At 40.5% G+C, this 16577-nt stretch overlaps 1 protein-coding gene across 2 annotated transcripts in view; it reads left to right on the forward strand.

Annotated features, from left to right (window-relative positions):
- The first annotated feature begins 607 nt into the window (after positions 1-607).
- PAPSS2 (3'-phosphoadenosine 5'-phosphosulfate synthase 2) overlaps positions 608-16577 on the forward strand; it is a 126866-nt gene continuing 110896 nt past the window's right edge. For both annotated transcript variants that reach the window (XM_077125329.1, XM_077125330.1), the window contains exon 1: positions 608-858. In XM_077125329.1, the coding sequence (XP_076981444.1) occupies positions 832-858 (27 nt within the window). In that variant the 5' untranslated portion in view covers positions 608-831. The remainder of the gene's footprint in view (positions 859-16577) is intronic.

A 16577-nucleotide genomic window follows, 5' to 3' on the forward strand; every position in this document is an offset into this window, starting at 1 on the left:
TGAGCAGGCAAGCAAACTGCCCCGTGATTTTATTGCCACCATATATGATGACGCTGGTACAGCAAGGAAGACCGAGTTTGAATCCCCTCACTAAGAATATAACTCTATGAACGTCTGAAAACATCAGTGCCTCAATTACATCATCTGTAAAACTTGGAGAAAATTGGGGGTGGAGGGTGGGGTAGGGTGGCAATGAGGATTAATGCAAGGGCTCAGTTTGTGCAGAGTAAAGTTCAATAACTCGTTATTACTGCTCACGAAGACGGGTTTGGCGTGCCTGCCCTCGTCTAACGCCACGCCGAAAAGCCTGGCAGTTTCACACTCCTTGCTCTTAATCAAAGCCTCCCGCCCTAACTCTTGAGTCCAGAGGTGTAGGCTTCCTGTAAGAGGCGCGGCCGTGGGGACTGGGGGACGCTCAGGGACTCGCTGGGGGTGGGGAGGTAGGGGGCGAGAACGAACTTGACCCCGGCTTCGCTCCGGCGTGCGGGTCTGCACCTCCTGTTGCAGGGTCCTGCCTCCCACCCAGGGTGGAGGATCGCCCCCCCGCGAGGCGGGCCGCCGGGCACCGGGCCGAGGACCCCGCCCAGACGGCTGCTGGGCTCCCGCGGCTGGGCGCTGCTGGCTGAGCCGACCGGGCGGAGAGGAGTGAGGCGGAAGGAGGAGTGGAAGGAGGGGGCTGGTCTAGGGAAGTGCGACGTGTCTGCGGAGCCTTTTTTATACCTCCTTCCTCCGACTCCAAGGCAGCCACTGCCGCCGCCGCCGCCGCCGTCCGTGCGTCCTTCGGTCCCTGCTCCGAGTCCCAGCACGCGGGCACCGCCGCTGCTAGCCAGCATGTCGGGGATCAAGAAGCAGAAGACGGTAGGCTTCCAGTCGCCTGCCTTCCCCCCTCCCCTCCATCTATGCGGCGCTGACACCCTGCCCTTCCTCCCCAGGGCACTTGGGTCCCACCGCCCCCGGGAAGGCGAGCAGCCGCGCGGAGAGGAGGGGAGTGCCGGAGGCTCGGCTCAGTCGGGGTTCCCCGCGGCAGCCCTCCCCCGGGGTCCCTCCTCCCCGCCTTCGCTCCTGGGGTCGTCGTGCCCGGGAGAGACAGACCTCCCGAGCTGGCAGAGTGGGTCCCAATCGAGAGGAAGGGCCAGAGATAGGAAATTTCCTTTCCTCCCCAGAGCCTGCCCACCCGCCTTTTCCTTGGTAGGATCTCAGCGCGAGCCGAGCGGGTGGTGGGCTGGGCTGTCTCGGCTTCTGCCAGGTCTGGTCGCTGAGGGCGCGTCAGCAGCCAGTCATTGGGGTTTTGTCCACGAAACCTTCTCGCAGTGGACTTCAACGACAGGCTTTTATAGAGGAAACTGCAATTATCTAGGCTTACTGGAGGAAACTGCATTTTTACTCTGGCAGGATTTAACCCTCCAGCTTGATTCAGCCAGCTAGCATTGGGCTCCTCGGCGCGGAAAGGCAAAGTGAGGAGACTGCTGATGGAGGCTCGCCCCGAATTAATCCGAGCCATCCCCGTATGGGAACTCTAAGGGCATGTCAGAAAGAAGTTCCTTTCCCATTTAGCTACACGAGCTTTCTATAAATTTTGCATCCTTAAAGAATGGCGGCAGTGATCATAGAGCCTTATAGACGGCTTTGGGCCACCCCGGGTCCGGTCATCAAATTTTGGTAAGATCCCAGCAAGCCACGTTGGCTGCTGAACGCTCATCTTTAACCACAGCTGCAAGCCTCAGATGGCCGTGGGGTTATTGAATGGACTGACCTCTCTCAAATAGTTAGAATTGTATTTGGCACATAATTATGCTCAAAAAAAAAAGTTTGTTACTGGGATTATTTAATACTTATTGCCGAAATATCTTTGAGGTGTATTTGTGGTGGGACAGGGAAGCGGTGAAGAAACCAAGAAACAGAGTGGGAGAGTGGAGGGCCCTGCAGGGTCGGGAGCCTTGGCTTGAGCCTCAAGGGAAAGGGGTGGGGGCTTGGTGGCCCCAGGGAAGCGCGCTGGACCAGCGGGAGGGTCAGGAGGAAGGTGGCATCAATTTGGGAAGGGAGAATGGTCCAGGTCCACATGACTTCTATAAGGGTGACATTAAAGTGGGGAGACTCTCAGTTTTATCATCTCTTTTTAAGTGAAAGCCACTTATGTTTTATTCCTATGTCATTTGATTAGTTTGTGTAAAATCCAAAATGGTGTCTTTTAAATGACGCCAAGTGGCTGTGACATTTAGCAGCTTTTTATATCAGTGGGGTTTTAATTCTCACCTCCCTGTTCTGAATCAAAAATTCCTTCCCTAGTTCTGATGGGGGCTTTGTCAAGATTTAATAAGGAAGGGATGTTTGTCTTTTTCAGGCCTCTGGTTAACAAGAGCCTGCAAAGTGGAAGGTTTGAGAATAGGTGCTTTACAAACTGATCACAGGGACTCTGCTCAGTTAGAGACTGAGAAATATGAAGGCCAGAGGGTTTGGTCTCTGGACTCACACATCTTCAACCTTCTGTTTTTTGTTTTGAGTGTGTGTGTGTATGAGTGAATGTATTATGAAGCAGATATGTTAGCCGAGACTATAGAATGAAAGGTTCTGTGTAGTTTAAATTAACACCTGAAAAAGCTAACAGGACTTCTGAATTTTTATTTAGTCAACAGAATTATACCTGAGCACCAGCTCAAGTTCCCAGAAGGTCCAGGTAGGTATTATAGGGTAAAGCAAACCAGCTACAGATGTATACAGAATCTCCTAAGTTTAGATGTTGGCTCAAAATGTCTCTTTGGAAACTTTCTGGCTGAAACAAAACACGTATGACCCCTAAACAAATCATTTATCTGAGAAAGAAGTCTTGCTGGCCTAGGAAGCTAACCACAGAGGGAAGCTGAGCCGATGTTTTTAGAGACTGACAGAAATCATTACATTATCTTCTGCATTGTCAACAGAGAACAGCCAATTCACAGGAGCCACTGCAATAACTTCAAATATTTATCGAAGCCCTACTGTGTGCTGGATCGTATATTGTGTTGGATGCATCTTTCCCAGACATTTTCCCACAACTTCTGGATGAATATAGCCTTTTCAGTTCAGACCACTCTAGGAAGAATAAATAGTTTGGATAGTGAAGGATGATTTTCTCACAAGCCTTAGAGAAAAACGAAATGTTCTTTTATAAAAGAAGGTAGCATGTTAGCGTGTTTTCTGTGGTACACATTCTTACTGTGGAAAGCAAAGAAACAGCTACCTGTCATATCCCTCCCTCCCACCCTTAGCCCTGCCTCTTCATCACACAGACAGCTGGACACACACACACACACACACACACACACACACGCACACACACGCACGCACGCACGCACACAGAAACCCAGGAGAAGGAAAGAGGTAGACTGCCTCCAGCGGACAAGGAAGAAAAGAAGGCACAGGCCTGCTTATTTTCCTCTTGCATCATTTCCTGGGTTAACATTTTTCAGAGCCCACAGACAATGTTATTATGTCCTGGAAACATCCCGTCTAAAAAAGTCAGTTGAGATATTAAAACACTTCCCAAAGAATTAAGTAAGCCAATGGTCGCAGAGGAGTCAAGTGGTGTTGAAAACTTTAAATTATTCTCCATAAATGTAAGGAATTACCTACCTTTTTATTGTTTTCAAAATTCATGCAAATTTGCATTATTTTCCTGGAAATATCTACTTTTAAAACTATTTAAAGACACTACCTAAGGCAAGACATGAATTTGTAGGTGAGTAACCATTAGAGGAAAGAATAACAAGCACGTAATATTGGCGAGGCACTGGATCAAGCTATAATTCATGTCCACAACAGCCCTCCTCTCAGGAAACCGAACCTCATCTCCAGAGGATGAGAAATGCTAGGAGAAAGGCTGGATTTACAGCCAACACCAAAGCTCATGCTTTTGCTCCTCTAGGGGTAACCTCTTCGGCCTGTAGTTTCCTCCTCTGTAAAATGGGGGTAATAATTACTTACCTCTTACAATTGTTGTGAGGAATAAATAAAATAACAACTGAAAAGTGTCCTTCCTGCCCAGTGCCAGAGTGAGTACCCATATACAATTGCTATTATTATTGCTATTATTAATGTTAATTTACCACACTGTAGTGGTTTGGGAAGTTAGAAGAAGAAAGCAGAAGCCAGGTAGTTCTGAAGACTTAGTAAACCACCACCACTGGAATATTTAATAAAGGCAAACAGATGTCTAGGCATAAGGGTGACAATTTGTATACTTATTGGGAAAAGCTGGATAGAAATCCAAGGTTGATCATTGGTGTAGACACACCAGAAGTTTTGCTAGCTACTTTGATGACCAAGAAAAGCAATCTTTGTCTAAATAAATGATGCAGTAACATCTCTCCTGTACCTTCAGCTGTTTCCAGATCTACCTTACAATGAATGTTGTCCGATTCATGCTATTATTTCATAGTCACCATTTATCAGATCGTTTTTAGAACTTTAGTACAGTTAAAGATTAATGCAGGGCAGTGCAACAGTGGCTCAGTGGCAGAATTCTCGCCTGCCATGCTGGAGACCTGGGTTCGATTCCCAGTGCCTGCCCACACTAAAAAAAAGATAAATGTAGTTAACTGTGGGTTTTGTGTCTCTAAGATAGTTATCCTTATGTTTCATCACTTTTATGTTAATGAACATGGCTCTATGACTTGCTCAGGGGATAATTAGGCTTAGCTTGAACATAGAACCTTCAGGGAATGAGAGCCTAGGAAAGGAATTAATGATGTCAATTTCAGTCCTAGGAGATCATTGTTTATTTAAAAATCCATCACTGAATAGTAATGAGTACTTGTTAGTTATTATGTTTGGAGGTTTTAGAAAAGGGTAAATAAACATAACTATAATGATAGCTCAATTGACTTTTCACCCCCTCATGTGATTTGTGCATATGACAGCTGAAATGGCTTTACGCCCAGCACCTGACACAAAGTCTGGCACGGAGTAGGTGCTCAGTAAATGTTTGTTGAATAAATGAATGAATAAATGGCCTCAGAATTCATTGGGGGTAAATTTGCTTTTAAGATATTTATTTGTATTCGATCCCCCCTCTCCCCTCTTAACTATTTATTCTTACGTGCTTCGACTGGATATTTGTCATTACTGCTGACATAGGGATACTTGGAGGTCTAGGATGAATGGCCTTTTTTCAGAGAGGATTTGCTTTTGTTTTAACCGGATGCCTGTGGCACTACCAGTCTGGAAGCACTTTAACCAAAATTCATGGCTAAAGGCGTTTTGAATGTGAATTTTGATTGCACTTTTCCACACAAGGTCAGACTTGTGAATACAACTTTTCAGGGACCGTCTTCCCCGCTTACCAACACTTTCCATGCTGAGGGAACTGTCCTGGCTGTAGGTTTATTCTGGTTTACCTTTAATGTTAGAATCTAGCCCTTTGGAACTTTATTTTGTCCCATTTCTCTCTTCCCCCTTTTGGTCAAGAAGGTTTTCTCAATCCCATGATGCCGGTCCCAGCTCATTCCCTGAGTCATGTCCCACATTGCCAGGGAGATAACATTCCCTGAAGGTTCTGTGTTCAAACAAGGCCCAATTATCCCCTAAGCAAACCATAAGCACCTCATCGTGGGGGAGTCCAATGAGTTCATCTGTGAACTGTGGCTTAAAGAGGCCACATTTGAGAAACAAAAGAGGTTCTCTGGGGAGTGACTCTTAGGCAAAATTATAAATAGGCTTTTCTTTTCTTTTGCAGGAATAAGTTTCTTAGGGGGGAGCTCCAAGATCAAAGGCTCAGTCTATTGAATTGGTTCTCCCCACTGCTTATGAGAATATCAGGAATTCCCCAGACAGGGAAGTGTAATGTTTCCTCCTTTCTGCCCAGTTCCCCAAGAGGACATTGCAAATACCTTTTTATTCTCTGACCAAATTACTCTGGGATGTATCAGGGCATCACACTAACCTGTACAAACCAACAAGACCTCATTTCCTATTCAAGATTCCATGTAATTATGGTGTTCAGATAAACTGCCCATACAAGTTAAATTAGGTAATGTGTAACCCAAAATATAAATTTTGTGTCAAATAAACATCTCTTCCTTTGTTCTCACACAGAAGTTGAAGTTTTAATATATAGACCATGTCATCTTTTATCTTTTATTCTGATTTACCTTAGTCCTATTCAGATCAGCTTCATTTATATTTCTAGTCAAAATCTGTTCACTTTTTCAACTTTTTTAACAGTTGCTGTATGAGATGGTGTTGGCCTGTCTGATCCTTAGTGTTGGTACAGTTCTAGTGTGCTCTGAGAGTCCCCTTCCATTTCAGTAACTCTCTTTGCTTCTCCCATTTTCTCCTGGGTACCCTGAGAACATTGTACTGCTCCAGCGCAACTCCAGCTGTGGGGACAGCTGTGAGGCTGGTTTAGCTCTTTGGCACTTCCCTGTTACTCACGGGAGGGTGAGAACTAGACTCTTGCTCCACTGTGGCCATACCAGGACTTTGAGGAGCTCTGGAGGCTGCTAAAGTCCACCCATGCCTCCTCCCCAGTAGAGGCTGTATCTGAGACCTGAAGCACACCTCTGCTTTTAGATCCCACCACTAGGGTGGGACCCATTCCCTTTTTGCAGACTCATACAAGTCTATGCTCTTTTTTGCTTTTCTTCTAATAAAGATTAAATAAAGCTTTTCAGTAAGGTTTGTCAGTTGACCCATAAACATTGGCTTTGATATAAATTTGGTTCCCTTGTTTCTCTTTTCCTGCCTTTTTGATCCCCAAATATATTTTTGATCAATTTAGAATAAATTGGTGCACACATGAAAATGTTTTTTCTCTCTGCAAAAGAGCCACTGCATTAAAACGTGAAGTATAACTTGCCTCTGAGTGTAAAATGGCTTTCCGTCAGTTTGTTGCTGTTACTTCCTTTAAAATCTTATCAGCAACTCTTTCTGCATTGCAAATTTATTCATGAAGTTGATTTTTCTGTAAGTGGTGTTATGGGAACATCATTGCATCATATCCAAGGCAAGCTCAATCTTTCTCTTACCAAATAATAACTTTTGATAGTACAAGTATATAACCTGTGACCTTTTGTAAAGCGTTTCTATCCAGTTACATAAATATATTATATCAAAAGTGCATCGTGAAAGATTATCATTTCTATGCTAGGTTGATTTCTGTTTTAAATATCTGGTTAAACTTTGCTCTAACATATTTCATTATGAAAAATATTGATTTTTATCCAATCATTCTAATAATTCTATTAGACACATTAGAATTATTACATCCAATGTTGCATCCATTCTAATAATACTGTTCATCCATTCATTTATCCATTTATTTATGTATGCCTGGTATGGGCTTGTAAAATCATTTGCAGACTTATCAACTTAAACCACCTACAATAAAGTCTAAAATTTTATTCCCATGTGCCTCATTCATCTACATCCTTCCCCAATCATTGTTTATATATGGATAATTCATTTCTTTACAATTTCCTGCAGAATCACAATTCAAGACATTAGTGATTGTTTATCTCATTTTTTTTCTAGTGTTAAAAACCCAAATTAACTTTTGGTCTTTCGTTGGTGCTTCCATTGTATATTATTTTGTTTTTCTTAAAGTCCCTAAAATATTTTTTCTTTTTAGTTCATGTCAAAATCCTTAATTAGGTATTTGTTCATTTCATTCAATCAACCAATATTTATTGAATGGCCAAACCAGCAACTGTGCTTATTATAATTACAAGAGCTACCAAAGCCTTCTGTTCTTTAATTATGATTTTAGTTCATTCTAACTCTGCATTTGAGTCTATTTTAAATGTAACATTTGCTTCTTTTTTTTTAATGTGTGTAATTCAGTGGTTTTATTACATTTACAAGGTTGTGCAACCGTCACCACAAACACTTTTAGAACATTTTTATCGCCATTTTCCCAAAAAGAAACCCTCTTCCCTCTCCCCAGCCCCAGACCACCACAAATCTACTTCTGTCCTTGTGGATTGGCCTCCTCTGGACATTTCATGTCCGTGGACTCATCCACTCTGTGGCCACTTGTACAACATTTACTTTTTCCACTTGAAACACCTTAATCACCACCTGTTTATTCTATCAGCCTTTTGCCCTGTAGGTTTTGTGGTGGCTTTGGGCCAAAAGCAGTAAAATTCCCAACTGATTTTTCTTACATTTTTTAACAATTCTTTTACTTACTAAATTGAATTTTTAAATTATTTACTTTTTACCCTGGCTGCTCCTACATAGAAAATATAAAAGAATCCTAACATTTTACTACTGGGAGGAAAATTAAGAGCTTGTCTTGTTCAAGTCCTGATACTATAGTTGGTGTGCCTAAGGCCATGCGCCGTCTTTCTGACCTGGTTGATGATAGTGAACCAAGGTGGAGCCTGGTCTCCTAACTGCGCGTGCAGCACTTTTCTCTTATCACAGACCTTTGAAAGCAGCCTTACCCATTTTCTACTAGTTTGTTTCTTCTTTTATTTACCAGAAATATTACCCACAAATACGCACTCCAGGGGTTCAAGGGTAGTTCCCAGTGGTGGAATTCTTGCCTGCCATGTGGGAGACCCGGGTTCAATTCCCTGTCCATGCGCTTCCCAAGCAAGCAAAACAAACAAAGACCAAACAAACAAAGCAAAAATTCAGCAAATGGTGCTGCAATAACTGGATACCCACATGGAAAAATAATGAAATGTGACCCTGCCATACAACACACAAAAAACAAAAACAAAGACCCTCCCTTCAGTTGTCATCAGTGAGATAGGATCATACCTTGGCTTAGCTTTAGCTCTTGGGTCCCACGTTCTGGAGACCAAATACAAACCAAAGAGAAGTCTTTGAAACATGTAACTTTACCATTTTAAATATTTTTGATTGGCTGGCCTATTCCTCTTTAGAAAATTAAATCCACTCCCCCAACCTTGCTCAGTCTCCCTTAAACCTTCTCAAATAGCTTAATCATTTTATCAAAAAGTGGGATGCCACTGATGACGTAGTGTGGTACAGATAAAACTGCATTAGGTCAAAATTGGACTAAGTTCAGTTGCATGCTAAAGCCTCAGTTCATGTAGGTCTCGGAATTTCCAGTGCTATCTCTAAATCCGTCCTAATCCAGCCCTTCATACGTTTATGAAGTACCTACCATGAGGTCGGTTTCAGTAGTTGAGTGGTTCTGCCCAGTAAATCTACCTAAATTGCTAAGTCCAAAAAGAGAATCTTTTCCTCAATTATATGAGTAATTACAGCACTTGGGCCTGTGGGTCACTGATATGACAATGTTTTCAGTTGTCATTAAGAAATAAAATATATATATTTTTGCATCTACTGTTTAAACTAACCATACGAATAATAAGGAATCGAATGAAACTTGGGCTTTTAAATTCTCACTGTGAAATTTGTGTTTATTAGGAGTTTCACTTTTCTGAGCATGTTTTGATAGAAAATTCCTACTCGATTGTGATCTGTTTATCATCAGCACTCACTGGGCACTTATTATGCAACAGGCCCCGTGTTCTGTGTTTCCTGTACATTAACTCATTAGTCCACACCATCCCCTGTAGCACGTTTGTGGACAAATAGTCAGAGGGAACTCATTTAGCTGAAGCAAGTCTTAGGAGAGTTACCCACAGGAGAAGCGAAAATCTTGTTATGTTGTTTATTTCATAGAAGAAATAATACTTAATGCCAAGTAAGTAGTAAACACAGCTAGATTAGATAACTAGTAACGTATAACCACTCCATTTGTAAAATATTTTGGCAGCTTTCTGCTGCTAATATCTCAGGATAATAATAATGAATTGTACTTAGTGACATTCCCCAGTGTGCTCTTTTTTTTTTTTTTTTTTTAATTAGAGAAGTGGTAGACTTACAGAAAAATCATGCAGAAAATACACTTCCCATATACCCAACCCCCATTACTAACACCTTGTATTAGTGTGGTACATTTGCTTGTTTTGTACGGTCCTATGTTTTTATTTTTATTTTTATTTTTTTCATGGCACCAGGAATCGAACTCTGCCTGCTGAGCCACTGTGGTCTGCCCTACTTTTAATTTTTATTTTGACGTATACAACCTGAAATTTCCCCTTTTTAACCAGTTAACTGCATTCAACTATATAATTCTGTGCTGTTAATTATATTCACAATGTTGCCCAGCATTCTTTTTTAAAAGAATAAATGTCATGAATCAGCAATTGCATGTTACCCTCACTGTCACACACATTTTCCCCCTTATGGTGACAATAATGAAAGTTAACAAATTAATTTTTTTCATTCTCAGATTCAACAAGTATGAGTAATGGTTTTTATTGCTTAGCCTTACTGCTATGTCAGTATTCCACAAACATGAACAGAATAATTTGTTTCCACTGAAGCTACTAATACTCCAGCCAAGTTGTAACTATGATTCGTAGATGATAAAAGGAATCTAGGCCACCAATGCATTTTTCACACAATAAAAATTCCACCCAACTGGAGGTTTAGATTTAGGTATGGTGGCAGCCAAGCAGTGCTTCTCTTTCTTTGGGAATAAATGAGGTGTGCCTAGAAATTGTGAGCTGTAGAAGAAAGCACCTCTCATAATGTTTAGAAGAGAGATAAAGGAGTTGTCTTATTCTGTCATGGTCAGGGATCCCTAGCCTTTTCAGCAATCTTGGGCCAAAGTGTTTGTAATTAGGTACTAGGACGGTCTGGATTCTGAAAAGGCCATTGTATATGAGGGCAGATGCCACTGGTTGCTATAATTGCTGGGGTGAAACTGAAGTCCTTTACTGGACTTATGATGAGAATAGTGGTGACTACACAGAATTTCAGTCATAGACCTCGTGTCTTCAAAGTACGAGGCACCTTGGATTCAAAATTCTGTCAAGAGGATATGTTGTCTCTGCACAGTTAGCTACATTTGGTGAATGGAAAAATCTGGGTTATCATAAATGCTAGGTTTCTTCCATTTTCTTTTCACTGTTGAGCTGTGATTTGAAACACCTTTTAAACATTGCCCTATGTTGACATTATAACCTCCCTCTGGGTCTAGGAAAGCAACTTGTGAATACAACTGTTCCCAAATAAGGGAAGGAAGCAGACATTATCAAACGCCTAGTAGAGGTCAGGCTATATCAAGGATTCATCATACACTATTCTCATCACAAGAACCTATAAAGTAGTTGGTGTTGTTACCCCATTTTCTAGTTAATTCCAAGTCACGTTTAAGTAAATGCTGTAGGATACACAACCAACAGTGGCAGAGCTGGAATTGGCTACACCTCCACAGTATGTATGCCATGTTTTCAATTTTTCTTTTTTCCCTAGGTTAAGTAATGGGTGGGAAGACTGTGAGGATAAAGACGACTATTCTGATTATTTAAGCACACATTTTGATTTTGTTTTTGTGCATGCAGCGAAAAAACTAAAAAGTGAGATGGTTACTTTGAAAATAATTTTCTCCAGTGGCTTTTCAGAATGTTCTATCATCTTTACAAAATGCAGATTTTAGCAAATGGCATTAAAAGGCAGTAAATATTAGTTTTGATGGGGCTCTGCAGCCAGTTTTAGGAACAGGAGTCTTTGGAATTGAATCCAGCATTTCACCTTAATAATACAAAGCTTCAGTGTTCTAGCCGGTGAATGCATACACTCAAGAATGAGTGTCCTTAGAAATAATTGCAGTGACTAACATGTAACTCTAGACCTTGCCTTGTTCATTATGCGAGTACTGCACAGTCAAGCATTCATAAGTTACAAGTTCCCAAAGCCGCACAAGCCATGGGCCTGTTCTCTGGATGTGCTAGAGGTTTCATTGGCATTTCCACAGCTCAGCACAGAATTTTAATCTTTCATGGTTCAAGGAGCCTGTGTCATATACACAACCTCATTACCAGAGCCAGTTGCAAAAGGGTATTAAGAAAATATGCAGGGGTAACAAACCCAGCCTACAGTGGGAAACTTACAGGGCTAGGAATAGAAAGGGGGCTGAGACATGCGCTGAAAGCTTGATTGTGTGGTTTTGAGCATCTTCTGAATGTGATTACATATTTCAGGAGACTTTATTTGATGTACATTGTATTTCCATGAGAGTAGTCACCACCTCCCTGCATTTTAGTGGGCTCCTCTGGAAAACCATAGTGCTTTTCTTTCATCATGTTCACCAAAGCTTATTCATAAATTCTTATTGATCATCCTAACTGCTCTCCAGAATGGGTAGTTATGAGTCTTATAAATTATAAATGAGGACACTGAAATAAAGAAATGTGGTAAATTGGCTGGGGTTTTCTTGAGAATCAATATAATAGTAGACAACCCAAGTTTGCCAAGGTCAATAGTCTAATACTTTATTTTATCTCTGAGAACAAATGCTCAGGTACATCTGAGTGATATTTGGACAGACGGGTTTCTTATTGGAACTGTACCAAGTCACTTGTGTGCTCTGAAACATGATATGGCCTCATTTTCAGTGGGAGATCTGTTGCTGTAAGTGCTACAACATGTCAAATAAGAAATTCAGCTAACAATACATGTTTTTTGCTATGCTTCTAAAAACCTAAAACATGATCCCTGAAATAGAGAAAGTTGTACATTCAAGTTTTTCTACCCCACCTTTGTGTGTGTGTGTGTGTGTGTGTGTGTGTCTATGTTTATTTTAATGGAGACTGAGGACTAAATCATTTCTTTGCTGCTTATTTTTCCTGCATTACCCTCTTATTTCCATGGAAAATAAAAATTCTGAGGCCATGTCTATCTGATACCATCCTGATTGATTTTGTTTACAGTTGAGTGAAAAATTAAGAAATAGTTATTTCTAAGAAAGCCCAAATAGACAGAGGCTTGAGGAAAAAGGATACAAGAATCAAGGGTGAAACTTGATCCTGTAGATAAGGGATTGACAAGTATAGCTGATCGGTCAAATCCAGCCCACTACCTGTTTGGGTACTGCCTGTAAACTGAGAATGATTTTTATATTTTTTAATGGAGGGGGAAAACTCAAAGGAAAATCATATTTCATGATGTGAAAATTATATGAAATTCAAATCAGAATGTCTATAAATAAAGTTTACATATTGCCAATGGCTACTTTGACGGCAGAGACAAGAATTTACACTGGTGATGTATGGCCTGCAAGGGTTAAAATATTTACCATGTGACACCTTAAGAAAATTTGCACCCCTGCTGTTGGCAGTGGGGTGGGGGAGCGGGGGCACCGTCCAATTCTGACTTTCCTGGGCCACTATTCTGTTGGTATGCCCCTTGATGCATCTGAACTCAGAGCTGAGTATCTGGTTCTACCTCTTAAGCCCCCATTGAATTGTATTCGGTGTCATGCCTTGGCTATGCTTTTTTAAAACATTTTTTTTTTTTGTAAGTTCTATGGAACTTGTGTCTTCTGTAAGCATTGCCCATTACAACATTCTTTTACAAAAATCCATGAAAGAAATTTTGGTCTGGTCTTAGTACCAGGAAGTGTTCTATTTTTATTTTTCTTTGGAAATTGTGAATTTTGACTGTTCAGGTTTTCCCCTTGAAGTTGCCTTCCAGAAAGCGCAGAAGTGAATTTGTGGCTCACTTTCATTTTTTGCAGCAGCTTCATGATTGGTGCCCTTACATATTTTTTTCTTTTTGCCACCATGTTGCTTTTATTTTCTTATCCCGCTTCTGAATCATGAGCTTTTGCTTTATCTTATTCATCTTGTAAATAACCATACATTTTCAGGAATTATGTAGAACATTAATAAAAATATAAAATTAAGATCAGATGCATTTGAATTTCTGCCCCAGCTCAGAAAGCCCTTTGCCTTCCCCCTGTTTATTAATTCTGGTCTGTCCAGGGCTTTACCTAAACTGGCCCATGAAATACTCACTGAGGGCTTTGGGGTCTGTTGTTCTACCCTTTCTAGTGATTTGTAAATGAAGCCCTTCAAGGCTGATAAAGCCACACATCAGAGCTTCTTCATCTGGAGTCCAGAGAATTGAGGACTACTATGAACCCTTGATGGGGAAGGTATTTTTTATAACCCATAACAAAAGTTTAGCACTTTCTTCAATTATGAATATAGGCAATTTGTATGAGCAGTCCCTCTGTCTATGTCACTAATAGAAATGGCAGATATTTTCATATCACATTACATAGTTGTAGATATCTCAAAATATCTGCACCCTGTTACAACAAAATTACAGTAGTCATTATACCCACAGCTAGATCTCATCATTTAATGTGTTAATTGTAAAGTATATTTATTAATATACCATACTTTAAAAAAAATCTGATAACTGTAATCCTTTTGTTCCTTTGGAATTTTTTGCTTTATTTCATGCATTGAAAGATGTTTTCCTGAGAACAGTGTGCTCAGGCAGCCAAAGGAGTTCTTGGCTCAAAAAATATAAATGCCTGCTATAGATCCTTTCCCAGAAAAATGTCTTCAGGTTTGCACCATGCACACACATGCACACACACACAATCTTTACATACAGTTCCAGGGGATTCACAGACAATGAATCTGTGGCAATATCTAAGGTCCTCAGTTTGAGAACGCCTGCCTTCTTGTCTAAATTTCAAGATAGCAAGTCACTTGAGGGAGGGGTTGTATTTTGTTTTGTTTTTCAGGGCTCCATACAAATGAACCCCCTTTAGGAATCAATCTCAGATGTCCTCTCAGCCACAGCATGGGTGCCACGTGTCATTATTTAGTGTTGTCTCTTTCAAGAAACAAGAAGACTGTCTTTCCTAATAAATTTTCTTCCCTTATACCATATGAACTCTTGATATCTTTCAGTGAGGAATTAAGCCTACTGCTTCACATTTTTTGAAATGTGGTTCTTATTAAAAAGAAATCTGAGTATTTTAGTTTTTGAAACTTGATGTGTATGAATTTCTTGAATGAATTAGACAATAACTATGAATGTCACCATAGGTTAATATGGAATAATTTTCATGTTGCTCTGTACCTTGAACCTTTTTTTTTTAACTGAATCAAACATATTTATTGTTCATGTATAAGGAAGCCAAGGTTCATTTAGGAATCTAATTCTCTGCTAATAATCTTGTGTTTTAAGTTCCTGGTTATCTGCCTGGATTTTATGCTGCTTAGATTCCATTCGTCATTCCTTGAGCCACTGGTCCTCTGACTGTTTCTCATAATTTATTGAGATGTGGAGGGGGAACCTTAGAAATGATCTATTCCGGTGGTTCTCAGCCCTTCAGAGTTTTACAGAACGCTGGAGCATACACCCCCATCCCCAGAGAATCTGATCGAATCGGTCTGTTTGGGGCTCATGGTGCTCTTTGAAAGCTATGAGGAAGGCAGTCTGCCTGAGAACCGCAGCCTAGCCTCAAGCCTTCACCATACAAATGAGCACTGCGACATGCCCACGGGCCACCAGCTAGTAACAGACGGATTGTCTCTACTTCAGAATGCTACTTGCCCTTGACAAATTTTTTTCAAACACATTAAACCATTTACTATTGGATGCAGACTTCTTGATCATATTGCTTCATTCCTCCTTTGGTTACTGCTGGAATATTTTAAAAGTTGCCATCCTTGTCTTGCTTTACTATTACCTAATGAGCAGACAGCTTTCTGGAAAAAATGTGGAGACCATTTTTAATCAGCTGTTCTTGGCTGTGGTAACTATTTATCCCTGGAAATTTGTCCCATTTCCATAATATAATTAAGAGAGTGGCTCATTTTTATAAATGACTTGTGATTCTTGATTCTTGAAGTCTCCAGACCTCACTGTTGAACTTAGTGTGTTCCAAAGGAAATAAATCTAAAATGATTTCCTTGTCACACGTGATGAACTTGAGCATGAAGGATCCACATTGGAAGAACCCCAAAACAAGTGGGCCTGCCTTTCCTTTGTAAGTTGTCAGTATAATTCTAGCATTGCTGGTGGAAGTAGATAAATACCTCATGGATAGAAATGCTGTCCAACTTATCATCCAAAATTACTCTAATTAATCCAATTAATTATAATCTTTCTACCTTTTCTACCCAAGTCGGTAGATTTCTTGCTGCTTTTATCGCCTCATGGATTTTGATCAACTTTATTTATCTTACTAAGTTTAAAAATTAACAGTATTTTATTTATATAGCACTTATCTTCACAGAGATTGTTTATTCTTAATACAGTAAATAATACAAAAAGGCAGATATTTAATGCAAATATTTAGGCTTAAAAAGATTAGATGACTCAAATAGTAAGATAATAGCAACTCTTAAATTAACAGTAGGTTTTCTTATTTACAGTTGGTTTCTATAGGAAGGCAGCTCTCTTTTATTGTCTTTCTCCCTTTACCTTACTTAAAAGTGAATTTGGTTACAACTATCTTGAAAACAGTATCCTGTAATTATTAAATCTAAAAGAAATTAAAGTTTTCCTTTCCCTGTAATCCTTCTGTACAACTATCAGGATGCAAAATAAATTTCACTTGCAGCAGGTCAGGATTTCTTGGAACTGAGAGTGACAGAGAGCAAATGGCTTGGCATCTCTTAAGCAGAGTGAATACAAACCAAGAGGGAATTCTACTTACAACCCTCCTGCCACAACTGCGCTGCAGCAGCATGAAAACTGCTGGGTGAATGCCTCGCTGAGAAAGCGCTCTGTGCCTCCTGGACCAT

This window comes from Tamandua tetradactyla, chromosome 13 (genome assembly GCF_023851605.1).
Source record: "Tamandua tetradactyla isolate mTamTet1 chromosome 13, mTamTet1.pri, whole genome shotgun sequence".
Classification (NCBI taxonomy): Eukaryota; Metazoa; Chordata; class Mammalia; order Pilosa; family Myrmecophagidae; genus Tamandua; species Tamandua tetradactyla.